Source organism: Heliangelus exortis, chromosome Z, assembly GCF_036169615.1.
Source record: "Heliangelus exortis chromosome Z, bHelExo1.hap1, whole genome shotgun sequence".
Lineage (NCBI taxonomy): Eukaryota > Metazoa > Chordata > Aves > Apodiformes > Trochilidae > Heliangelus > Heliangelus exortis.
Genome location: NC_092454.1, coordinates 59,320,309 through 59,347,977, shown reverse-complemented (window position 1 = coordinate 59,347,977; position 27,669 = coordinate 59,320,309). Strand labels below are relative to the sequence as shown.

The 27,669-nt window shown below is 41.3% G+C and overlaps 1 protein-coding gene across 1 annotated transcript in view; it reads right to left on the bottom strand.

Annotated features, from left to right (window-relative positions):
- The window catches only part of MTAP (methylthioadenosine phosphorylase), a 33,014-nt gene extending 5,676 nt beyond the window's left edge, over positions 1–27,338 (bottom strand). Inside the window, exons 1-7 of the mRNA XM_071731914.1 lie at positions 26,909–27,338; positions 21,641–21,727; positions 14,631–14,689; positions 12,272–12,439; positions 7,104–7,206; positions 3,820–4,059; positions 3,179–3,301 (exon numbers count right to left, since the gene is read on the bottom strand). Coding sequence (XP_071588015.1) covers positions 3,179–3,301; positions 3,820–4,059; positions 7,104–7,206; positions 12,272–12,439; positions 14,631–14,689; positions 21,641–21,727; positions 26,909–27,334 — 1,206 coding nt within the window. The 5' untranslated portion in view covers positions 27,335–27,338. The remainder of the gene's footprint in view (positions 1–3,178; positions 3,302–3,819; positions 4,060–7,103; positions 7,207–12,271; positions 12,440–14,630; positions 14,690–21,640; positions 21,728–26,908) is intronic.
- Positions 27,339–27,669: the final 331 nt, after the last annotated feature.

The window sequence follows — 27,669 nt, the reverse complement described above, 5'->3', positions numbered from 1 at the left end:
TCTCACTAAACAACAGTGAACAGAAAATCCAGCTGTACATCACCCATGGCTGACCCATTCTATTCTGTTTTGGACAGGATATTTCCCTGACACCAGCCAGAAATCACTCAGGCCACAGTGATCAATAGCATTCTCTACTGATCCATGATGTAATTGCAATACAGTTATACCATGTTCTGAAACAGTAAGGGCCACATCTCAAAATGACAGACTGTATGAAGATGCTGCACCTGAAGAAAAGTTGGCTCTAATTTTTTTTTTTCAAGCTCGTGCATCCTGAGCCTGGAAAAGCAACTCTTTTTAAAGCAACAGAGCCAATAAATAGTGGTGTAAAGACATATTAGGCAGTTTAAAAAGACTAATTCTCAAATTGCACTTACTCAGTGGCATATAATCGATGCAAAGACAAGTGTAAAGGAAGAGATAGCAGACAGCCTATCCTTTAGCAAAAAAACAGGCTCTGGATATTTTTGCTTGAACATGCTAGGGTTTCCTAAAAACTATTATGAGATTAGAGGTGACACCATTGCATATGTTTGTGTGGGTGGAATGCATACCTCTGGGAGAAAAAGATAAATATAGCTTGGCAAAGGGATCAGCATCATATTTTCTCCTGCTTGGTGAATTTCCTCCAGTCATAGCAGCCAGATTACAGAGCTCAGAAGGGAAAAGCTGCATCCATATAGATCTTTATGGTTTCACATGCTGTCCCAAAGAGTACAAACAGACACATTGCAGCAAATGCCCATTTGAGATGCCCAGCAGTGGCCTGGATGTAGGCTGGCATGGCTTGACATCACCCCAAGGTTCCATCTGCAGTCTTGCTCAGCTTTTTTCCATTCCTTACATTACCACAGGATATGCAAGAGGTGCCCTTGAGCTAAGGGAAAGGTGCCTCCGAGAAGATCAGTTAAAACCAACTCATATCTGACCTTCAAAATTCCTACAGTAAAATACATGGAAGAATACTTCGTATCTATGAGGAGAATGGTTATAAAAACTTTTTATAGTTCAACTACATACTCCTACAGAGTAGGAGTATATGTAACATACCTCTCTTTGCATACATTGTCTTCTTATTCACTAACAGAAGCCTAGGATTAATCCATCATTTACTTTATCACTACTTAATGCCTCAAACAGAAGGATTTTAACCATCTCTGTCCTTCCTAAGTCAACTCAGAGGAAGTGTTCAAAACCTCAGACTTTCCTGTCACTTTTCTAGAGTACTTGGTTGTTTTAAATCAAAACCAATTGTGGCTCCTACCTTCCTGACATAAAGTGTTAAGCCCTACTGCCAATATTTAGTTGCTGTTTCCCCTTCTAATTCTTCAGATCAACTCCCTTTCTCACTATATTATCACTCAAGCCAAGCCACTATGAGCAAAAATCATAAACACCTAACTGTCAAGACGAAGTGAAACTATCTCAGTAGTCACCACTGATACCAGGCAGCCACAGATGCCTTAGAGAAAAAGTCTAAGACAGTACATTAGAATGGAGTGACCCTTCCTCTGGTGTACCACATTTTCTTTCAGAGAACAGGAGCACAGGGGCTGAGCTGCAGGAAGCACTTGTGTTGGTGTTTTAAACAGAAGACAATCAAATGAAAGGATTAGTGCTCATTAAAGCAGAACCTTGCAAACTCATGCAAGCTCTTTGCAGTCACCTGCTCTTCTCACTACTAATGGAGAATCAAGACCATCATGAAAGGGAAAGCAACAGGATACTGCTTACTGAAGTACACCTGCCAGAAATGATGGCATTACCTAACCAGCATTATACTCATATATACTATATACATTATGCTATCCTCATTATATACTATATACATTATGCTTGAATGCCAGCACAATAAAAGTGGCTGAATTTTTTATATTTGTTCAAACTCTGAGGTTTTTAGTATAACCAGGTATCTGTATTAAAAAAAGAAAAAGAAAAAAAAGTATGCCCCAGCTTTCTGTGGATTAGAAGGGCAAAGGAATACAGATTCTGTGGTCTCCTTTATCTATCCACAACACAACTTCCTCAACACTGCAAATGGAAAAGGGAAAAGACGGTTACCCCAAAAAAACTATAGAGAGGATATCAAATTAGCTATTTCAGACAACTGGAACAATACTGGAAACAAAACTGAAAATTTGATCCCAATCAGAAGACATGGAAGATTTTTACAGCACATATGGTTCTGCTGAGAGTAGAATTTCAGGGACATACTTTCAGGTATATGAAGACATAACTTATGTCTGTGTTCATCTTTCCTACCCGTTCAAATTTCAGTCAACACTGTGATTTTCAGAAAAGAGAAAAAAAAATTGAAGAGAAGAGAGAGCTATTAACGACTGGACTCTCTCAGAGTTTCCTCAACAGATTTCCTCCTTTTCAGACTGCTGCTGCACTCACTAATAGAGATCCTAATGGCCTGCTTCTGTCTGCTCTCTTTCACATTCAGGCTGCTCTCATGCTTCATACTCTGGTACTTTTGGAAGTGGCTATTTGTGACAAAAAGCTCACAGAGAAGTTGGATACCTAAAATATTTTACTGTTATTCATTCTAAGCTATAGTCAGAAATTAATCTCAACTATGCTGGTATAAGAGGCAATATAAAACATGTAAGTAAACTCCTATCAAAAAAAAGTCTAAAAAATTTCCTCATCAATTTATTTTGAAATGTTTTTCCTTTTCTTATGTACTGTGAATCTGAAGCCTGTGGGAAAGTACACTTCCAATACTTTCAGACTGTTTATTACCCATATCTTGTAACATGGTCCTCTCCTTCTACATATTAAAAGAGCACAGTGGCTTTGGTTTGGTTCACTGTTCCCTGCTTGGCTCTCCTTTGTTCTAAGACAGCTAAAGCTGAGCAGAGGTACAGGTTTTTACTTTGTATTCTCACATAGATTTTTATCTTACCTATGCTAAGAACACTTAATCAGCCATATACAGATGTCCTTAATTTTTTTCACTCTAATAATACTTTTTCTAAAACTGAAGATAGATCTTTGCAATAAAGCTTGTGAGAGCCCTTATGCTTGCCCATCTTGAATGGATTTGGTTTGTTGAAGTATATGATCCAAGAATCTGTGATTTAACAAGAAACATCTTGGAACATACACCTATATTATGTGTATATATGTATTCACTGTCCCCAGTACTCAGATTCATGTCTCTACTTACTTTCAGGGTGTGCAGGGTATGTGTCCATTCCATGGAACCTATCTGAGGTATAGCTGTTAGGAGTATGCTAGTAGCCTTATTTGCATTCCCTTTCAGTGTCTTTAAAACCTTATCCACTGAAACCTAGAAATACAAAAAAAATGAGTCATGTATCTCCATACTGATGATACGCATTTTAAATACTCAAAACAAATTCACTTAACTCCTACATCTCCAAGTCAAAAGGTGAAACTTTAAAATGCCACAATTGTTTCAGCCAGTAAACACATTTCATCTGTGGGTGTGTGTCTCATTATAGTTTACACAAACAGAAGAATTCAAGTATATACATCATTTTGCACAGAGCTGCAAAAGAAAAAACCACCAGACCAATTACAGGAAGACAAGTTCTTAAACAGAGCTCATCATACACACAGACTCCCTTGAGTCAGATGAAAGGAGGCAAAACATTTGCTAGTAGCAAGGCAAGTTTATGAAAATGAACCAAATAGCAACAATTGGTTCTGTTCTTACTTTCACTATCTGTCATCCAGAATCAGTGATACTGATGCAAGTAAGAAAAGACTTAGTTCAGTAGGTGATCTCTTACCAAAACCTACAGGTCCTCATGACAAGACCCAGAGGAAAAAAAATCTACTCACTGCTTCTTCATGTTCCTTCCAGCAGTCATAATCTGTTGCCATGGCAATACTAGCATAACTCATTCCAGCTTCTTTTGCAAGAACCACTTCAGGCACTGTGGTCATGTTGATAACATCAGCTCCCCAGCTGCGAAACATCAAGCTTTCTGCTCGAGAACTGAAGCGTGGGCCTTCAATTGTGATCATTGTTCCCTTGGAATGACACTGGAGTCCAAGCTTCTTGGCAGTCTCAATAAGAACCTGCAAAACATACCAGTATCAGGAAAGGGAAATAATTCCCCTGATGCACTGCTTTTGCATCCCATTCAAAAACTTACATAAAAAAAAAATTAGCTTTATACAAAGCAGTCAAGCTTCATATGGCCACAGCTGCCCAAAGTCCTGACAGTGTCAGTTCCCTTATCCAGCAATAGAAATTAATAGTGCTACTAACAGGAACGACTTCTAACTCATCTGGTTTTGTCACTAGCAGATAGACTACTGTTCTCAATGAAGATGAAAAAGACTGGAGAACAGAAATTTTTTGCATGTTACTTAGGCTGTGCTTACACTGAGTACAGAATGGTGAAAAAGCTCCACTGAGCACTACTTATCACATTGTGGAGTTGAGCTGGTGAGGAAAATTACTAAAAGAATACCCTGGGAATCTGCAGAGAAATTATTTTCCCATGCCAGTGACAGGGCTGTACACTTTACATCTACCAGGTACCTCACATTAGTCTTTATAGGTCCAACTAGGACCTTCTATATGGTAGAATCATCATGATTTTTTCTCTTGGTAAATGGCCTTGCTACCACCAGTTGATATAGATAGAGTAAGAGTTTACCAGAATTTGTAAATAGGATTGGACACCTGCAACTGTCCTGCATCAGAAGGGGAAAGTAACTATGATGACATTAATTTAAAATTAGCATCAAAAGAAAAGCTTGAATAGAAGTATAAAAGCAGCAAGAAAAGCTGTGGCAGGACAGACCTTCATAGAACAGCAAGCAGTAGAAACCAGTTTGACACCATAGGAAGCTGCTTTGTCAGCACTGTGACCTTCATATAGGCCATGTGAAGCAGCCTTCCTGCCACCCCTTTGGGAAGCCTGCACTCCACATGGTTGGTTGTCCCACCATACTTGGCAGCAACAAGCAGCACTACCTTGAGTGTGCTGCATTACCTTGTGGGGTGCCTCCTCACTGGCATGTGGATCAGAGGATTGTGTGGAGCAGCATAAGTACAGATAAAGCTGGAGTCCCCACATCTGCCACTGCAGATGCACATAAACAGGTAAATACACACACTCCCAGAACAAAGAGGGTGAGCATGTAACCCACATGTGCTGGGGAAGGGTATTTGTGCATGCATCTGCATGAACCTGTCTGTAAGGGCAAAGCAGAGCTTCTGGGGATTAGATACAGCAGCACACTTAGAAATTTCTAGTGGCTTATTAACATGCTTTAGGTTAATTTGATATTTATTGCACCTAATATGGCAGTTCATTGGTGAAATTAATTTTAAATGTATCATTCACTATTTGCCAGTTAATCACACATTGTTAACAGATCAATAGGCTTCAACTGTGGTTTGACCTAAACCACAGTTGAGCAGTATTTCCCCAAAACTCTTTACAAAGTTCCAGCTTTACTCCCTCGATGATGTTGCAGTGAGTCCCATTTTCTCAAAGCAGTAGTATCCAGGGCACCCTACATAATTCAAAAGTCGCAGTTGTAGAAAAGATAAACTATTTTCAGATTCTCATTTAATTTACAATGCATATACCAAATAAAATGGAGTATTTTCATGCATTTGCACACATGTAGTTTAATAAAAAGTTCATATATTTTAATGCAAAAGTCCATTATTAGTCTATTACATTAATAATTTTGGCTTTATTATTATTATTATTGCTATATCTATGAAATTTCCCTGATTCAAGATAAACTGAGCTGAAATGATGCCAAATATTTACAGGGATAGTCCCAGGAAAAAAGTTTAAGCACTTTCATCTGGTAGTTTCAAATGCAGTCAAAGTATCCCTTTTTCGGCCTCACTAAGAACTCAAACCCACATGTTCTTGAAAACATCTGTTAGGCTGATTAGAACACATAGGCTAATGAGGTAATAATCACATGTGAGACTGGGAAGCACCTAAGTGTTTTTTCTGTGTTTGAAAAAGAGCATTTCTCTGTTGGCTTTCCAAAAAATGTAATATCCAAAGAACACTGCCGCTAGTTACTTAACAACTGAATGAAAACTAGCTCTGGTGTAGTTTCCTGCAACCTCAGGAAATGCATTATGCACATCTACTTGCTTTTTTTAAAAAATGACAAAGAGCAGCAGAGTGAAGTACACCCAATCACTTCAGTAAAACACTAGCTTTAATCATTTTCAGGAAGTGCACAGTTAGCTCTCAATACACCCCTTGTATCTTACATGAGATGACACCACGCTCGAAGTCAGTAAGCCAACTAATCTTTGGTAATATTACGTGGCTAGGCTCTTATTGCACAGAAAATGCAAAGTATTTTGTATAATTAGATGCTTGATGAAAGAAGAGCAAAAGCATGTACATGTGTAATATGTAGTGGTTTGTTTCTTCATGAAACTTAAAATGTCTTTACTTCATTGCAAAACACCTTGACTCTCAGTGCACTCAAGCACAGTTCTAACAGGGCTGTGCACCTGCTGATGGCTATCTCAAAACCACACAGTGACAGGCCAGTTAACAAAAATGGCCTATAATGACACTGAAGTGAATTGGTGGCAAGAGCAGGACAGCTTGATAGTACAAATATTTGTACATGGTCTGGGCAGATTCGTCCACCCAATCAAAATTTATCATTGCTCTGCTCATTCCAGTAACTGACTGCACAGAGACCAAGTCTCTTAAGCAGGTATAACTGATCCTGTAAGCACCCTGTGCCTTTTAAGAATGCACTGCCCCAGACCTTCTGCAACCACACAAAATGTGCAGTTCAGTCTTCACCTTCCTTTTTCCTCAGGTCTAAGAATACACAAGGGTGGCATATTTCATCACAGACACACTCCTCCCAGAAGCTTATAAAGGTGTTGAAAATGAGAGCAGTGTTTTACACTGCCGTGTCTAAGTGTTTCTAAAATCTGAAAATCTTTAAGTGACAAAACTAAGAGGAACAGTTAAGAATAGAAGGGTACTGCAATTTGGCTCATTTCTACCTTTAACTAAGGCTTGACTCTCCACCACCACCCACTGCTACAATGCAGAGAAAAGTGCCATAAAATGGGAATTCTAAATGCCATTAGAGAATTCACTAACCTCTCTGGTTTTGGCGCAGAACGGTTCTGCCATTGGAACATGACAAACTCCTGAAAGACTGGAATGCTGCCCATCATACAAAGTACAATGTCTTTGAGTTGTCCTAGAAAAGCAGGAAACATGGTCAGAGAAGTAAGTCAGGAGAAAAGGGAAGAAAAATATTTACACAAATCCAAAAACATTGCATTCCTGGGAGAGAACAAAAGTATCAGAATGATATGAATGACCACCTGTTAACAGGTTTCACTTCTGTACAAACCTTTCGGAATTGAGCTCAAGAGTATAAAACTGTATATAAAAAAAAAGTATAGAAAAATGCTCCAGTAGTGCGTTGTTAATTCATTAGAAAAAAATCTATTGTTAATAAGATAATGAAATGCTGATTTGTTTCTAATTGTAAACAGGAACATTATGCTGCGATTCTATCCAAAAGAAATCAGCTAAATTTAATAGTCAGGCAAGTAATCTTTGGGAAAAAAAAAAAAGAGCACAGTAAGCTTTCAGAAAGAGAAGAAATCAAATCTGAAATACCCCAAAGCTAGTCTGGGCTTTGGGCTTTTGAACACAAACCTTGTTCATATCATTGCACTCCTACATTCAAGGGGTGTGAATTTATAGGACAGCATCTGGAAAAAAAGGTGTGAATTCAGCCAGAAAAGCCCTGCAACAGGATGTATTTTCTCAGAAAGATTACACACATGAATTGGCATGCTTGCAAGAAGAAGAACCCCTTTCCTCCTTTCTTTCAACTGAGAAACTGTTTCTTTGCACAGCAACGGTCAAACGTGCCGCAGAAATAACCATCAAGCATGCAATTTTGACAGCTACTGAAACTGTCACCCACTATCACTTTACCTTCAAACTTTCAAGCTAACTCAGCCAACTGGATGGCAAAAACCCTCTGGAACAAAATCCTTTTGAGATATTCCCTTCTTCCTTCCAGTAGGTACTGTACTTTGTAGGAGAAAAGTAACACAACAGCACAATTCAATCCACTGTCAAAATACAGGTAATACAGCTCACAACAGCTCCCCACCCAAGTCAACAATAAATATATAAGAAAAGGTTTTAAATACAAGTTGCATCTTAGAGTAGATTTGGAAGAAAGAAAACCAAACAAGCACCAACAGAATAGCCTTAGGGTGAGATTACAAATCAGGAGAAGTGATCAGCAAATTAAAACATATGAAAAAATAGGCTACAGCTGTTAAAATTGGTTGAAACACTAATACTAATTTTTCCTTGATGGGATACTGCAGAGCTGCAAACAAAATATATCTGATTTTACACACTTTTTTTCAGTGTCTGCTAATGAATTATTTAGAAGTGGGAGGAAATGAGGAAAGCCACAGTCCATCTCCTCAAATATTTCTAGTCAGGTCCTTTGACTCAGAAAAACCCTGAAGAAAGATCAAATATGTACAAATATTAGTCTGTGATTTTCGGATATCTTTTGTTCCTTGGAGAGAACGGCCACATCACTACATGTTCTAAACAAAGAAATGCCACTATATTCATCACCAACAATGGCAAGACCCATGACTGCTCTGAACAATGGACTTTGTGTGTTAGCACTCAGTTGTGTGTTAGCAACAATTTCTCTTCTGCGTGGAAGGCCGCAACCTTGCAAAGGGAACACTAATAAATGTAGATGGTATTTCCGCAAGTTCCTAGGCTTTCGATGAGAATAAAGGCAGATGTAAACCAATCTGCCACAGATGGAAAGAACCAGAGGTGGCTGTGGAGAATGGCTGGCACAGAAGAATGCCTTTCAGTCTCCTTTCTGTAGCCCTGCTACTCAAGTTAGGAGTTGGCCATCCTCATCTGTACAGGAAGGCAGCAGATAATTTTCAGCACCTACAATATTGTTTCCCTGTACCCCCCGTATAACGAAGGAAGGTTACAGAATCACAAATGCTTTCCTCGCCTTTTCGCCATAGAAACCAAGAGCTACAGAGTAATCAACAGTAACTTCTGAAAGCTGCTCTCTCTTCACAGACCCACCCCACACACCCTTGACAGACTTTGGAGCCAGCAAGAAACAATACATGAAGAACTCAACAAAGGCTCTCTGCTCCTTAGCTGTCAGTTTTAAGTGTGTAGAACTACTCTCTATTTCTTTCTCCATCAGAAACAACAGATTATAACTGAATGTTGTACAATTGCCTGATTGTTTATATTAAAATAGGAAGAAGTCACCAAGTGCCTGCCTAGAAACTAGGCATACTACTAGTGGTAGAAGTGCACAATCCAGAGGAATGATTAAGGGAAAGCAGAGATGGGGGAAATAAGAAGCAGTACCTGAAAGCAGTGGACTTAGAACTACAGGCAAGTAGTTAACAGCTGTCTGCATAGCTTCTGCCAGCCATCCACAGGGCTCCACAGAGAGCTCTGAACAGACCCTCACACCATCTCTTTACCAAACAGTGCATGATGGTACAGGAAAAAGTGGAATTCTTCCCCTGGGAAAGGACTATGTGTGTTTTTTACGCATAACCACTTGTGATCAAGCTCAATGAAACAAGCCAGATCTTGCATGGTTATATAGTTTTGACATGCCTGTCTTGCCCTTATTGCTTTTCAAATTCAAAGCTGCAGAAAGTGTAGTTCTGAAGGTGTCCCCAGAGTTTGTAGTCCTCACCCTGCAGCAATAGCCACACTTTTAATCAGACACTAAGGTGTATTTTGCTCCTTCATTTTGATTTTATCATAACAACACAAGACTTTCTGGCAAAGTTTACTATGACTAATGCTAGGAAGCAAAATCAGATTAAAATAAGTGGATAAAACAATAATTTCAATCAGTGACAAACTGTCTTCAACAACTGGCACCTTCACATTTCCTTTTATTCCAGTAGTTATTATCAACAAGTTATTAGTAATCAACAAAATGAAAATTCACGCTGTCATGTGGTGTATACAAAGTCTCAGCATGCTCTGCCTATTCAGAGACACCAAAAGAAAATTCTCATTGTTTCCATAATCATTTATGATAATGCAATCACTCCTACAGATGATACACCCCCGTGAAGGCAAAACTACAGTCCCTACTTGCAAAGAACCACCAGTCTAACATCTACTAGCAAAGATAATCAGGGGAAGACTTATCACTGAAAACAATTTTTAAAATGAAACAGACATTCAAAACATGCTTGGGTGCCATCTTGTGTAACCTGCTCTATGTGAACCTGCTTAGCAGGAAGATTGGACCAGATGATGACCTGAAGTCTCTCCCAATTCCTACGATTTTGTGGTTGTAATGATTTTAAAATTCATATAACATGTTGTTTTCCACATTGAAACATTCTCATATGCTTTCCTGAAGCCATGAAACAAGACCTCACAAGTTCCCACTCACATCAAAATGAAACACTGCCCATATGAGGGCTATGCTATTACTACTGGTGCCCATCTGAATGAACTCTAAATAAAGACACAGGCAGGAACTCTGGAGATCATCTGGTCCAATGTGATTCTCAAGCAGGGCCACCTGGAACTGACTTCCCAGAACCCTGTCTAGGTGTGTATCTCTAAGCAAGGAGAGTCCACCACTCTCTAGGCAACCTGTACTGATGCTCAGTCACTCTCACAGTGAAATAGTGCTTTCTGCTGTTCACAGGAACCCTCCTCTATTTCAGTTTGTACCCACTGCCTCCAGTCCTGTCACTGTCACCACTGGAAAGAGCATGGCTCTGTCTTCTTTGCATTCTCCCTTCGGGTACTTACATACATTGATGAAATCCCCCTTGAGTATTTTCCAGGTTGAACAGTGCCATGTCTCACAGCCTTTCCTCATAGGAAAGGCAGTCCAATCCCCTCAGCACCTTTGTGGTCCTTTGCTGGAGTCTCTTCAGTATGTCCCTGTCTCTCTTTATTGGGAAGCCCAGAACTAGATACAGTATGCCAGGTCATCACCAGTGTTGAGCAGAGGAGAAGCCAGGTCACCTCCCCTGACCTGCCTACTAATGAAGCCCATGATACTACTTGCCTACTTTGATGCAATGTAACTGATCCCTGTCCTCTCACTCACCTTCACATCAGATAAATACACTGATTTTTTTCTACAACTATTTTTTTCTTCTTCTTGAAAGGGACATGTTCTTTCTGCTTGACTTTTTCAGGAGTTCGTTTCTCCATACTTCTACTCCTCATCTGTAGCAGGTATTAACTCTGCAATCATTCCAGATGTTCCTTGTTCAAAACTGCAGGCTCCCTGGGCCAGAGGATGCTTCTTACCATGCATGCAGTTCACAGTTTAGCATGACTAGGCTCCCACCAACAGTGTGGGACTTACTAAGAGAAAATACTGTCAAAATAACCAGATCTTTACCCACAATCATCTGCACCGTGTGTATGATGAATATCTTTCCTACATAAATAAATACCAATAGTAAAAGTATTCATTTCCAAGTACTACCGACAGAACAAGGACGATTATGATTCAACCTGTATAAACGAAGTGATCAGCCTAAATACTTTATACTTTAAATTTTATTTTTTTTTAAAAAAGGACCATTGTCAGTAATACAGCTGCTCTCCACCCATAAATCAACTTCTGTATGACAGGAAGCAGTTTATATGGGGCTTGCTCCCGCCATGCTTAAGTCATCTAGATACACTGTACTCTCTGACAGGAAAAATCATTTCAGTAACATGAACACACAAATGACAGTAAGTCAAAACTTGAGTAGCACTGCACTGCAGAGAACAATCCAAGGTATACATGTTCAGTTAGCAATGAAATATTGCCAACAGCCCCATGAAAGCACAAAGAAGATGCATAAATCACTCCAAATACATAAAACTGGGTAGAATATAAGATTCTTCTTAAAACTTAGAATGGCCAGTGCTCTTATCTGTGTTCTTCCCCCACACCTGCAAACAGGAGATCTCTTCAGAAGACTCTTCCCAAGGAGCTATATTTCAGTTCATTTGAGGCCCTTCTTCAAAGTCTGGCAGTTCTGCTAGGTCTGCTAGCACTGAGCTTGTAATTTCATTCCTGTTTCCTATCTTGTATGAATTTCACTTTTTGCCATAAGAACTAAGGCTATAATCTCATTCCAGAAAAACGTAATTTAGCAGTAACATGTTAGTATGCCATTTCACCTCAGATGTCCCTTTTTTTCTCTCCAAAGCTAAGAAAACAATTAAAAACAAATGCTACTCACCTGTCAATGAACTGGTCAATTATGACAAGATCACCAGGCTGTATCTCCTCACGTAATGAACCACAGGCAGTAGTTACTAGTACATGTGAACAATTTTCTTCTTTTAATGCCCAGATATTGGCACGGTAATTGATGTTGGATGGCATAATTGTATGATGCCTTCCATGTCTGCAGAGATACATATTGCAAGAGAGTAAAATAAATCAGATGAAATAATTTTCCTTCTCTCAGATAAAGAGAATTCCAGAAAATGTAATGTCCCTAACACTGAAAGAGGAACAGATAATTTCAGCCACTTCCAATTCAGCTTGTTTTCCTAACTGTATTAAATTTCCCTCAGTGTTTGATTTAAGAAGCAGTGGTGCAATTTTTTTAAGACACAAAATGTATAAGTTCAAGTTTGCATTAAAAAGAATTCGAAAATTCAATCCAAACGCTTTAGCAGCTTCAGGAGTACAAAAAAGCATTTTTCTCTGAAATTTTTAAATCAGCTCCATAGATACTGAAAACGGAGGTTTAAGAAATGAAATCTTCTAGGAACTACAATGAATTTCTAAAACTTAAATATACATCTACAGATTTTCTGTTCAGAACTGCTGTTTGTATTGTCCCATGGAGACAAGAGAGGCACATCACAGGAAATTAAAAACAGAAAAAACACATTATTTTAATCCATTGCCTTCCCAAATAAAACAGTAGAACGATCACAATTTTCTCTTTACTCTCAAAATACTCTGACAGCTTTCATAAATACAAAGAATGACTTCACACTTTTGCAGTACATGTTTTCACCAAGACAGGAAACACTAAGCATCAGTTTGTGTGTTATCTGTCATTGATACAGAGGTACATCTGTCACATAATGATTACACACATTTGAAAGTTATTTTCAGCCACAGAAGAGGAAAGGTGGGATATTTCCCAACAGATTGTTCACAGAGACCAAAAGGTCTTAAGAACCTGAACAGCTTGGAACTGGAGCTGCGCATATGACCAAGCACTGTCAGGAGGGATTCCCATGTTGTCATTAGCATCTCTGAGAAGCTACTAGGCATTTACATTTATTGTTTCATGTTGCAGTCAGTGTCACAATCCTCTTCTAGAATACACACGCCTTTATTTTTAAACCTGCAATTCATGAGCTACTCTGTTATTTTTTCCAAACCACAAAGTGAAGCTCCAAATACCCTATCCCCCAACAATGGAAACTCATGAGGTGCATATGTGAATAGTCATAAATCCTAGTGAGGATGTAAACCACAACAGAGCTTTTGAGTCATCTGCAGCTAGAGGCCTACTTTGATACAGCACAGCTACAAGACCTTGGTTTAGCATTTCATTTGAGAAAATGAGAAAAATGTTGTTCAGGTTCAACAAAACACATGAGCAAAGTCCGTGCAAGATAAGAAAAGCAAAACCAGGGACAGAAGTGTAGCTGCAGAGAAGGCAAGTTAGCAGCTTAATGGAAAAATACTTGCATGAAAAGAACCAGGGCACTGAGTGAACCATTGGGTGCTACATTGTTCTGGACAATGGGCCTCTCCCTGGGCCTTCACCCAAACCCCTGCAGTCTGTGAGTCTTGGTGTTTTCACCTCCAAGCTCTGGCCTCAGGCTTCATTCCTGGCCTGAGCTATATCACAGCTGTTTCTGTCCCCAGGGCTGACTCCTGAATGGCCTTCAGACCTATGCTGCAGTTTGTCTCCAGACCAATTTTATGGATGGACTTTGGTCACATGCTGCAGCCTTCTCTCCAGTCCTGTCCTTGGCCCCATCTCCTACTACTCCTGAATGGACTCCCTGAATGGATCCTGGACTTGATTCATCACCTTGACCTGTCTGGAACAGCTACCTGCACCTGGACCCTGCTACCATTACCTGGCTCTGCTCATAAAAACAATCCAGGAAGGGAGAACTAAATGTGAGGCAGCCTCCAAAGCATAGAAGTAATGGCTAGAGGACCAAGAAGCAAGTTTGAGGAGTCTACAGTGGTAACAGAGATACAGTTCACCTGGAAACAGACAATTTCCCAGTTTCACAAAGGAAATTTGCAAACCCAGGGAAAAGATTGATTACTGAGGTTATTAGGTACCACCCACCTACTAGCAGAGCCTTGCAGGGTGGCATTCTTCCTAAGGACGCACTCCCACTGGACTTCTCTTTCCTCATCTAGATGGTATTTTTAATACTCTTAGTCCCTGCTGCACTGAATTTTTTCAGGAAAAGAACCCAGACCTGCAGGACTTTGCTAGCAACCACACAGAACAAGATGAAGTCACAGTTCACTTAATATAAAAAGAAAGCAGCTTTTGAGAAAACTCTAGGACACATAATATAAAACTCCATAAAATGTTCATTTACCTTGCTAACAGCACACAGTCCACATTTTTAATCTTTCCCAATATCAAAGCATCAGATGGCTGTAAAACAAACAAAGAAGAATGAGTTATTGCATGTCAAACACATTATAAATCTTAACTGCCACTTAAAAATAAGCATGATAGTTATGAAAGGAAGTAAGGTTACCACTGTAGCCTAAATTTTTTTTTCATCCTAGCTTAGCTCTGCCATTTGATATGGTAAATTAGTAAACCAGTTCGAAACAGGAGTAACAAACTTGATACCAGAAGGACCAACAACAGAATTTTTCCAGTGTTCATACTAGCAGTAACATTGCAACCTCCCACTTCAGGGTCTGAAACACTAATGCTTTCAAATACTTTGAAACAGTATTTGAACCATGGCTACAGAAAGGAAAAAAAAAAGAAGCATGTACACGTTTGCCTCTGAATTACTTAGCACCTCCCATTCCCTGTAAAGTTTGCTTGCTTTTTGTTTATGTAGGTACCATTCCCGATTACAAGTCCCCTCCCAACAGAATTTGCATTTAATCTGTCCCTTTCCACAACACTCCCCGTCCTCTTCTGTGTCCCCTTTCTACCATGGTCACATGAGGGATGTAGGGAAGAGCTCTGGACTCCTTCAACCCACGCTCCACTCCCTGCACCTTCCTGATAAACTCCCTCCTTCCTGCTACTGGGAAACCCACTTTCTAGAAGTGAACTGTGGTATGACAGAGAACTTCTGGTGGCAGAAGCAGTGTTGTATTTGGTCAGTCCAGTGACCAGGTGACAGCATGCAGTTCCCTCTCACAGCTACACAAAGAGAACACAAATTCCTCCTGACTAATAAATTGTATGGAAAATCTCTTTAAAGCTCTATAATTTATTCAACCACCTGCATTTAAGTTCTTCCACATATCTAGCAATATTTTTATATAAAGAGAAAGTTACATAAAATGTATTTTCAGAACTGTTGTCTACTCTTAATTTTAGAAGTCTCCATTTAATATTAACTTGTTGACATTTAATCTATTTACCTTTACCTATGCTCTTCTTAACCAGACACGGTTTTAGGAGTGAAATTTCACAGAGTGCAAGAGCCTTGCTATGTAGTTGCCAAGACATTCTGACAATGTTGCAGCATCCCATAACAATGAAGGTTCACAGTAACTACAGTATTTGGGGTTTAGTTCTTCTGGGCTTTGCTTTGTTTAGAGAGCACAAATTTGCTCTCTAAACAAATAAGTAATAAGCATGCAACTAATCTCACACTGGGATCAAAAGTATTCTCAAAAACTGAGGACGTCAGCCAAGAGTCCTTCCCTTCTATTGAAATGAAAAGTACAGATCACCGAGTTTGACCACACCCTTTGCTTCACAACTGACAGCTTAAAGGTTTAGCAGCTTCCAAAAGATCTGGGGTAGAAAGGTGCAATTTAACCACTATCCATCCTTGCCCCAGATCTCCACTGAATTCTGGCATGCAATTCTAATGCAGAGAGAACTCAACAGCTATGAAATCCAACTGGCTTCAACATCTAATTGCAGCAACCATGATTTCCTTCTCTCTCTGCTGCCACCCAAGTAACTGCAAAAGGCTTCAGGATGGCATCGTAACAGGAGTGGTTGTTATCTTCATGCAGACTTCCCCATAACACATTCAGGGCATCTTCCAGGTGACTGCCTGAATAACTTGCTTGTATGTGATTGCTAGAAACATGGCAAGAAAAAGAAAGATTTGGAACAAAGAATGTGCTGCTGAATTATGAACTGACAGTTAAAGACAATTTATAGATACTGTATCGTTGGTCATTAAAATAGAGGAAATAAGGATACATCAGTGTATGGAAAGTTACAAAGAAGTGAAAGATACAGAAATTTGAAACTATGTGTTAACCATGTAACAAAGTTAGAGTCCTTCCTTTTCATACTCAGTCCCACAGGTTCTTTCCAACCTCTCCACAGTTGGAGTCAGGAACCTTGAAACGGTGGTTAAAATAGCAAAAAATTCCAATGAACAATCAAAATTTAATGCTCTAATACAGTACTTTCAGAGCAGGATTTAGTAAAAAGCCCAATAAAAAGTTCTCAGAAATTAATAATTCATCTAGGTATTTAACTACTTCCCACTTAAAAAATCCTAGTAGATATGCTACTCAGTGTTGCAAAAGAGAACAGGGAGAACCCGAGGCTAAGATTTTGACAGTAACAAGCAGTTGAAAGAAGTCCCCTTGGTCTGCAATGTAAATAAGCATAAAGTATTATTTATGTCATGCTTACAGAATTAATTTTTCCCTCAACTCATCTCATCTCAGAAGCAAGCTGGAACAGAAAATCGGATAAACAAGCAGGCTAAAAATCTAAGGAAAAATATCTTATAGTCTCTCCAACACTTTATTTCCATTATGATCTAATTTAAGGACAAAAATTTTTCTAATTATCTAATTTTAGGAACCACTTTGAGGAAGCAAATAAGGAGGTATTCAACGTTCATTTGCGAGATGGAAATCCCCCTTGCTTTTTTTTTGCCAGATATATGTATGACCATACAAAAAGGGGGCCAGATACAGTGATTTTCTGTAACAGGAAGGTATTTTGCCCATTTGGGTAAAGGTGATTCAGAACCAGGTTCTGTCATGCAGAAAGAAAACCAATTTAACTGAAAGTATATGCAGAACAAAGTTTTATTTGTAGCTTCAGAATTCAAAGGTGAAGACAAATGCATGTGCAAGCAATTTTCTTTCCTGTATGAGAACAATATTTTCCATATCTGGAGATGCAAGATGAAGTTTTTGAGAATTAGAGAATTTGCCCTAGAATACCAAATTTTTGATGCAATGAAAATGGTGGAAGAAAGAAAGGGAAAAAAGAAGGCTGGAATATTAACAGTTTTAAGTGTACTTATTTCTCTAAAAACTAGCATAGTGGATTTTTACTAGTATTAATGATTTAACTTCAAGGATCATGGGAGGACCAGTGCCAACAGAAATTTCAAAAAATCCTCATAATAGTTTCCTTTGAACTTTTGCATATTTCACCTGAAAAAAACATATCCCCACGTTACCTAATGATGTGAGTTTTGTTACTAGACATTTCTTATCATACAAGAAGGCCACAGAAGACAGTTCAACAACTCTGTAACAACAGATGTAAGCTTTTATTCTACTTTGAGAAGTAAAGAAACAGCATTAAAGAAATTTTCATCTTTCCATTTGTCAAATGTCAAAGATCCCAAGGTACATCGCTACCAGAAAGGTTTTCAGGTCAAATTATTCTGGCTGTGTCCCTGCTGATAAACCCAATAATTAAAAAGCAAAATTTAAGTGAAGTAGAATTCATTTTCACTTTCATTTTTACAGGGTAGAATTAAGTGGACATATATTTTTTAACTATGCCTTGCATTTGCCTTTTGGAATGCAGACCAGATTCATGTAGAATGGTTCAGGTTGGAAAAGATGCTAAAGATATCTAGTTTCATCCCCTTTCCATGAGCAGGGACACCTCTCACTAGACCATTCTGCTTGAAACTCCATCCAACCTGGCCTTGATCACTTACAGGGAGGGGGCAGCCACAATTTCACTGGGCAATCTGTTCCAGCATCTCCTAATGTCTAACCCTGATTCTCCCCTCTTCCAATTAAAAGCCAGTACCTCTTGTCCTACTTCTGCATGCCCTGTAAAAAGTCCCTCCTCAGCTTGCTTGCCACCTCCTGTTGAGCTTCTGAGCAAGCTCTTATACTCACAGCTGCTCTCAATCCATTCTTCTCCCAGTCTGTATTCACATTTGGGACTGCCATGGCTGAGGTGCAAGGCTTTTCACTTGCTGAACTTCATGAGGTTGGTATGTGACTACCTCTCAAGCCTGTCAAGGTCGCTCTGGATGGTCTCCTTTCCCTCCAGTGTGTCAGCCTCACTGCACAGCTTGGTGTCACCAGCAAACTCGCTGAGAGTGCATTCCAATTCAATTCCAATTGTGTATGTGCAAACAAAGATGTTAAACCAGCACTGATCCCAGTACTGACCCCTGAGGAACACCACTTGTCACTGGTCTCCATACGGACATTGAATCATCAACAGTTCTTTCGAGTGTGCCCATCCAGCCAATTCTTTATCCACCAAGTGGTCCATCCATCATATCTCTATCTTTGCTACTTAGAGATCAGGATATCATGCATGACTGTGTTCAACACTTTGCACAGGTCCAGGTAGGTGATGTCAGTTGCTCTTCTCTTGTCCACCAATGCTGTCACTGCATTATAAGAGGTCACCAAATTTGTCAGGAATGATTAGTCTTTGGCAAAGCCATGCTGGCTGTCACAAACCACCTCCCCATTTTGCATGTGTTATTTGCAGACCACTTCCTAAGGATATGCTCCATGATCTTGCCACGCAGAGGTGAGACTTGACTGGCCTTCTTCTTTGTACTCCACCCTGGCTACCTGTCCTTGCTCCCACCCTCTGTAGACTTTTTACACCTGAGAGTCCAGGAGCTCCTTGTTCATCCATGCAGGCATCCTTGCATTCTTGCCTGCCTTCCTCCTTCTTGGGAGGCATTGCTCCTGGGATTGGAGGAGGTGATCCTTGAATCTTTGACCAGCTCTTTTGGGCCCCTATTCCCACCAGGAATTTATACCATGGTACCCTACCCTACTTTCCTGAAGTCCAGAGTAGTGAGCTTACTCTGCACCCTCCTGTTGCCCTCAGGATCTTGAATCCCACCATTTCAGAGTCACAGCACCCAGCACTGCCCTTAAGAGTCACATTAACCACAAGCCACTCCCTGTTGGTGAGAAAAAGGTTCAGGATAGTAACTTTTCCTCTGTTGGTTCCTCTACCACTTGGAGAAAGAAATTGCCACCAGTGCATTCAAGGAACCTCCTGGACTGCTGGTGTCCTGCTGTGTTGTCCCTCCAACAGATACTGGGGTGGCTGAAATCCCCCATGAAGATGAGGGCTTATGAATGCAGTCACTCCTATGTGTCCATAGAGGGCCCCATATGCTCAGCCTTCCTGTCCAGTTGGCCTGTAGCAGACAACTCCCCACTATGGTATCACTTGCCTCTGTCTTCCCTTTATCCCTGAACCATAAGCTCTCAGTTGGCTCCTCATCCACCCCACACGGAGCTCCATGGACTTCAGCTGGTCACTGAGATAGAAGGCAACACCCCCTCCTCTTCTCCCCTGTCTGTCCTTCATAAAGAGCATGAAGAACATTCGTTGCCATGCTCCAGTTTTTAGGAGCCATACCACCATGTCTCTTAACATCATAGCCTTGCAGGCATGCACAAATCTCTAACACCCCTAGTTTGTTCCCCATGCTCTGTGCAATTTGCATGGATGATTTAAGTTGGTCCCCTACTGAAGCTGTCTTACTAGCTGGGATTATATTCTGCATTTCAGGTGTTGTGCTGCTGGCCTGTGATTATTCTCTAGGTCCAGGGCATCTGTAACTGGCACTGTCATCAAAATGGTAGCAGTGGGATGGATTGAGGATTCCCTCCCCTGGCAACAAGTTTAAAGCTCTCTTTACTAAATTGGCAAGCCTATGGCCAAAGATGCTCTCCTCCTCCTCTGAGAGATGGACACCACCAGCCCCTAGGAGAACAGGTTTCTCAAAGCAAGTTCCATGGTATAAGTAGCAGAAGCCCTAGCTGTAGCACTTCCATTGCCCTTTCAAGCCTCAATGACTGGGAGGACTGATGAAAATACTAGCTGCACTCCCAAGTCTCTTATTACTGCTCCCAGGGCTCTGTAATGCTTCTTGAAAGTCTTCCTTACTGTATCACTGGTGCCTACACAAAACAGCAGCAGCAGCAGATAATAGTCAGTAGGATGCACAAGATTTGGCAGTCTTTTACTTACATCCTTGATACACACACCCAGGAAGCAGAACTCTTTAGTGAGGGTTGACAAACTGTACATTTCAGAAGAGAGTGTCCTACTACTATCAAATATTGCTTTTTCTTGGTTGCACTAGGTGCTGTATGGTAGGCTGATCAGGCTGCCCCACTTAGCTCCTCTATCTTACCTGATGTAACATGTTTTCCTCTTCAGTCTGAAGACATGTGAAGCAGTTCTGCACAGGCACCTCAGGCTTTAATGGAGGTTTCTCCCTCCTGCTGGTTTTCACCTTTGCAAGTTTCTTCTGCATTACTAGTTTCTGTCCTTTCTATGTGTGCTGACAGAGGAGTTATTGGCTGTTTGACCACAGGCTATCTCCTCTGTCTCCCTGATGTTACACTCACTGCCTTTTCACTCTCTCCAGAATCTTAGCCATCTGCTGCAGGAGGTCCTCCACCTGGGAACAACTTTCATAAGCATATTTGCCAGATAACCTTAAACCATGAGAGGGATCTTGGCACATCCCAGAGCCTGAGGTCTGTACAGCAACTTCTCCCTTGAGCAGCTCTATCTGGGTGGAGGCATCAGTCACCAGCAGGGGAAGAGTTCAGCTTGGAGCCTAGGGCACTGTGGCAGCACAGAATTTGGAGGGCTGTTCTGTCACACCACTGGAATGCAACACGTCAGCCAAATTCTGCAGTGTGGCAGGTGGCCTACTGCCGGGTTTTGTATTACTCAGAAGCATAGAGGAACCTGCAGGATGGCTCAGGGAGTTGAAAAAGGTCCCTCAATCCTACATCTTTAGTTAGAATGGAAGGCATTTTTAATTTCATTTAGGAAGCAGCTTAAGTGCTGTGTTTTTTCTGTATTCTTCACAGAATGCAACATGAATAGGGGGTCACAGGGTTACAAATTTGATAAGAGGGTATATCCCTCTTGACTGAAAATTCAGAGCTGGGTTTGTAAATTCATCCAGCCTACAAAAAAGAAAGGTATAGTCTCCTTTGCACATCACCTTTGTAATAGCTTGTTTCTACAAATTAAGAATCACATAAAAGATAACAACTAAAAGGAAACTCTTTAGACAATATCTCCCTTATGCATCCATTTAGCAGTGCAAATTCTCAGTAATAATAATACTAATAAAAAAATAAAAGCAAAACCAACAAAAAGTCAGGTTGTACAGACCTTGCCATAAGGAGTATCAACGTATTTTTCTGTTCTTCCTTCTAAGATATCCGGATCATCCAGGCCAGTTCCACCGATAATTCCAATCTTACAAAGGAAAGGACACATTATTAACCTTCTTGGGCTTACACAACATTTACCAGCATGTCTGAAAAACTAAGCAGACAAAAAATGTATTGTCTCCTTGAGGTGGGATTAGACTACAGATCAACAAAACCTAATATGTCCAGCACAGTTTCCCAGGGAGGAAATTTCAAATGACTGACTTCAAACAATTGTATTTAACTTGCCAGTTTCTTATGCTATCACTCTCCTCTTTAAATATGCAAAATTTAAAAGGGTATGAAAAGGGTATTTGCACAAAGATGTGCAAATTCATCATTTTTCTCAATACAAAAATTAAGGGTGTTACTTGGGAATGCCTCTAATAAGAAATACCTGTATAAAGCATATTGTAACAAAGTGTTCTTTTTTACATGTGGAAAACAGTCCTATACATAACCACCACACTGAATACCAGGCATTACTAAATAGTATTGAGCATGCAAAAGATGAAAACCTTTTTCCAAAATACTGCAAGGTTTTTGTGTTGACCCGGCAACATTCAAGAACTTCCTTCTCTTTGTAAGTAGTAGCTGTACAGTTCCTGTAAATGGGGACAGCACAACAGCATCCTCACAGCTGAAATAAAAAGAATCTGCTGACTATTTGATTTGCTGCAAGCACTGGTAGGTTTTTTCACATGTTTACAATTAGATCATCTGGTATTTAACAAGGTGTAAGTGCTCATTAAAACGGCTGCAGCTGGGTCACTGACTCCAGTGCAGCCACACTTCTGTCAGGTGGTAACCTTTCCCTAAGTGAAAATTTAACCAGCTCTGGCCCCTCCTAATTTTTTTAATTAAGTCTTTTCAAGTACTTGCCCCCTGCCCTGCCATTTTTAATGAAAATATCTTAACAGGTTCAAATCATAATGGAAAGAGAAAAAAGAGGACAATGCAAAGGGCCACTACAATAACAAGTTTTATCTTGTCAGGCCATCAGACTGAAAGTCCTATGCTGTGTTTTGATACAAATTATAGTGAAGCAGCATGAAGTGACTCAAAATTACCACCTATCTGTCATGCTTTGGTAATCACCAATTTCTTGTTCTTGCTCACTGCTAATGTTGTAGTTCTTTTGTAAAAAAAGGGGAAAGAAAAAATGTATTTTGAAAGATAAATGCTGAGACAAAATTTAGCTGTGATTTTAGACTACAGCTACAGTAAAATGCACCTCAACTTCTTGTTTCTAGTTAATCATTTGAAAGTATCTTTTTTTCTGTCTAGGTTTCAATAAATTTTCAATAAAATAAAGATTTCTCTTGAGTTCAGAACACTTCTAGCTCTTTGGATGGAATGGGTACTGTCAGACCCTTCATAAACTCAAGCTTAGCAATGGTATTTAAAATAATGTCACTATCACACACAGAGACAATGCTGCTGCCTTTTCATTTTCTTTCTCACCTCCTTTTCTTTTTTTTTATGCAGTGCAACTACTTGTTGCTGTGGAATAACTGCAATAATTACTAGAAATTACTTAGATTATATTTGTACTTTCAAGGAAAGTTACAGCATTGGTAGCAGGTAGAACATGGCTGGTGCACCATGAGTACTTTAGACACTGGCATTATTAGGGCTACTTAGTGTGCTGACTCCAAGAGAAATTGGATGCAGAGAGTGGAGATGCTGTGGCTGCCATTTTCTTTACTTACAACCTAAGTTTTTTGCATGTGCTTTGCAGACAGTAAATTTATCATTGGCAATCCAAATAACTGGTATACTGTTGCTTTAATAAATCACACTATTCATTAATCTGGTGGTAAGAAACCTCATTGAGCCTAACTGAATTCTAGTGCATGGCCACAATAGTTACAGGTAGTATGGTGTTAGTAGTGCACCCAGACCCTTGCTTTCTGGCCTATTAAAGGTGAATTGGCTGTCCCCCAGAACCTAAGCCCAGCAGCCCCCAGCTTCTCTAATATCTGAGGGTCAGCTGGCCTGCAAGGGGGTTTATTTTCTGTCAAAATTATTTATTCTCTTTTAAGGCAACAGTTGCAAAGTTTGTCTCAATTTTAAATTGAAAAATTAATATATTGGCTGACTTGCTTATCACAGGGAAAAAGAAAATTGGAACCATTCTGGCATAACCTACTACTGCATGGCTCCACAATTTTTTATGATTTTTAAAGACAGAAAATCTCTCAAGCAAGACCTCCAGACTTCAACACAGAACAACTTCCTTCCACAACACATCCAACTGCTTAGCACTTTCTTAGCTTTCACATTCATAGAGACCACTTTCGTTCAAACACTACATTATTTGGCCAAACATTTCAATTCTACAAGCAGAGGCTCTATGGTCTTCATTATACATATTTCTCTAAGAAAGCTTTCCACATGAGATGGTGTAAACATTGAAAGGCTCAAGTAATTTTGGCAGATCTCCCATTTCCTTTTGCTACCCGCCCTGTGGAGCACAAGCAGTACTTCAAAGGAAAGTTGAGTAAAATATCCACAAAGTCCACATCTGAGCATACTCAAGCACTAAGGAAGACCAAGATCATTGCAATGGTATTCATGGGTCTGCTTCCATGTTACTCATGTTGCTTATTTATCTCAAACATTCAGATTGCTCATGAAAATACTAAAAACTGTATAAATTTTAGGATGAATACAAAATCAGCAAAAGACAACCTTTAACATCGCTCATGCACTCAGTAAACACAGAAGATTACTACATCAACAGAAGCCAGGATAAAAATTGTCTTTTCTTTTTTTTAGTCAAGGGAAAAACTGTTTCCTTCAGAAACTCAACTAGTTTTATTTCAGTACAATGCTTGTTTTATTAGTGTCCTGTGACTTAAGATCGAGAATATTCAAAAGGGAACGCTTGTCTGCCTGTATTTTTGTCTGGTGCAGCACAAGTTGTTGGAACTGAGAAAAAGTGTGATGCTGGAGATAAAAACTATGGGTACGTCATACATTATTTTAGAACTACAATGCTTTAAGGTCCTTGCATTGACTGATCTAGCACTGTAACAGACCACACCCATACCAGACAGCAGCAAACCCGACCTGTGTCAGCAGAGAGCTCAGGCTGTTTGTGGCAGCACCAGCCTGGTGAGGTGCCTTTCATGTGTCTTGGGCTCCCTGTGCCCGCTGCTGCAGTGGCACCAGTGCATCTTGTGCTGCACAGTTTCTCTCCACAGTGGACATTCACATCAGTGGCCACCAGCTGGCAAATATTCACAGGTTCCTGGGCAGAGAACCCACAGCATGGAGAGCTACAACCCTGAATTGTTTGTGCATTCTTTCACCCTGCAAAACACTTCAGCAGCAGACTGGTCAGCCTTTCAGCCACCTTAGGCAACACTGGCTAGACAAAAGCTGGGGTCACTGCAGAGCTAGCACAGTGGAAGGAAAGCCAGGACAGCAGAGAAGCAGCTGCTTCAGTAACCACACAATGCCAACTTAGAACTGGCAGCTCCACCCCCTGAGTAAGTTTCACATCTCTGCAAGGGAATTATTTTTCCTCCAATTTACATCTTAAGTAACACCATCTGCATCTGGGGGCTGGAGACCCCTTAATTTGATTCTATATCAAATCCTGCTTTACAGATCTTCTCTTGAACTATCAAAAGGAATGTAGCAGCCCTAGGTTCCACGGCAAGATACCCTGCCAAGGGAGATGAGTTCTGTTTGCACCTAGGAACCCAGGCACTGAAGGCAAGGAATGACAGAGAAGAGTTGGCTTACAGAGGAAAGTTTCACTTTCCCTCAAAAGGGCCTCAAAAACAGAAAGATTCAAAACTGTGTGCTCCATTTCAGACCTTGCATCCTACAAAAGGGCATGACTGGCACAACCTGTTAGCTAAGGTTATTGAAAATGAAATCTAAAGTGAATTGGCACTGCAGTGGAAAGAAATATGAAGTATTTTACTACATTATAGTCCATCTCATGCGCTGGGATGAAGAGCAACCTAACAAAAGTTATCCCACCAGTAACTACAAAATCAAAACCATTTTTCTGTGGGAGTCCAAATAATAATATAACTTAAGCGTGTGCTTTTCTTCACCTGCTGTATGGTGAAATTTCCCAAATGGAAAGTACAGAAGCATCTGTGCAGGAACATTCTACTCATGTCTATCTGAGGGTCTTAAACAGTGGTACATGTTAAGTACATTATCACCATCAGCTGAGAGTCTTTCACTCAACTAATTACCAACAAATAAGATCTCTGAACACAGATGTGATTCTGTGTTCAGAACCACCACCACTCCAGTTGGTGATATGCAAATACTTTTCCAAATGCACTGCAGTTGCAGAAAGCAGTATAACACAATACCCCCTTTACATTCCTCAGTTTGTCAACAGAAGGTGGAACTAAATAGCTTCACAAAAATCTCTGGAGTACTCTATAAAGTGGTGACCTGCGTTCCACTCTCCGGTTTTGGGGACAACGAGCAGCAGAAAAGGATGGCGTTCAATAGACTTTCAGTTAAAAGCAGATAAACAGCAAGATGAACACAGCTTAGAGTTAACTGAATAAACCTGCTGTCTCTGTAAACCAAATACAGCTTGCAGATAATTTCTACACATCAAAACAACCACGAGTAGATTCGCCGCAAAAACAAACTCAAATTGCGGTCAAAATACGAGCCCAGAGTCCCAGCCTGAGTGTTCTGCTCCTTGACCCACCGTTTTGGGCCAGGCGGGCCGGGCAGGCCTCAAGCGGACCTGAGGCCCCGGTTACAAATCCCCCGGACCCTCTCGCTGGCAAAACCCACACGCCGCCACCGGGTCCGGAACCGTGACGATCCGAGGCCTCCGGCTGTCATCTTAAGGAAAGCTCAACCGGGAGCAGCGGGCAGAGGGTCCAGGAGAGCCGGGCGGGTCAGGGCGTGCCGAGCCGGGACTGCCCGCCCCGCAGCCGAGCGGGCCCGAACGGGGCAGCGGAATCCTGGGGCGGGGCCTCGGCCCGACGCTCCCCGACATGGCGGCCTCTCTCCCGCCCGAGGGACGCCGTGCTCCCAGACCCATTGCTGTCGGGGCGCAGGGCAGTCGGGAAGGCAACGGGGAAGGCCACGGGGAGCGAGAGGCAGCGCCAGGGGGGAAGGTGCACCACGTCCTCTCGCTCAGCACGCCCGGAGCCGGCTCGGGAGGGAAGGCGACAGGCGGGGAAAGGCTCCTTCCTTCCAGCCCTGACTCCTGCGGCCTCTCGCTTACCTTCACGGCCGCGGCGGCGGCAGCCATGCTGGCGGGAAGGGCGGGCGTGGGGCGGTGCCGCTGGCAGGCGGACAGCCCCCGGGAGCCGCGCTCCGCCCGTGTCCCGGCCCCGGCGCGGCCCCGACCGCCTCCCGGAGCCCTTACGCGCTCCTCGCTAGGGGGCAGCGGGCGCCCGCGCTGAGGGAGGCGGCATCGCGGGGCACGGGGCGGGAGAGGCAGGGGGAGCCCGGGGACGCCGCCGCTTCCCTTGCCTGAGGGAACGGCTTCGGGGTGTGAGCGAACCCGCGGCTGGTTGTTGTGCCTACTGCTCGTTACGCTGCGGGAATTCTTTCGGAAAGACGATGCAGAACGGCTCCTTGGAGAGACATCTGGTTCGTCGTAGTTTTGTGTTACAGTATAGCTACATAGCTGCTTACCCCTCCCCATTTCCGCCAGGGTATTTCCTCTCCACAAGCGGATATTACTATCCCATTATTTCTGAGCGTTGCTATGAATTTGATGTTCCTATAAGTCACCTGTGTGCTCGTGAGAACGTCCCCATCGTGCTTTGGAAACACTGCTACCATCTGCTTCACAGGCCCTGCGCTGATAACTGCATCTCTGATATGTGTCCTCAGCAGAGCGTTTAATACTTCTAAAAAGCTTTAATCTTGGAAGTACATTTATCAAATTGATGAGGGTGCTGTGTTTAAATACCTCTTGAAATGGCAGCCAGGGTACTACCCAGCCTGCTACTCCTTTGATCCTTCTTATCCGCGTTT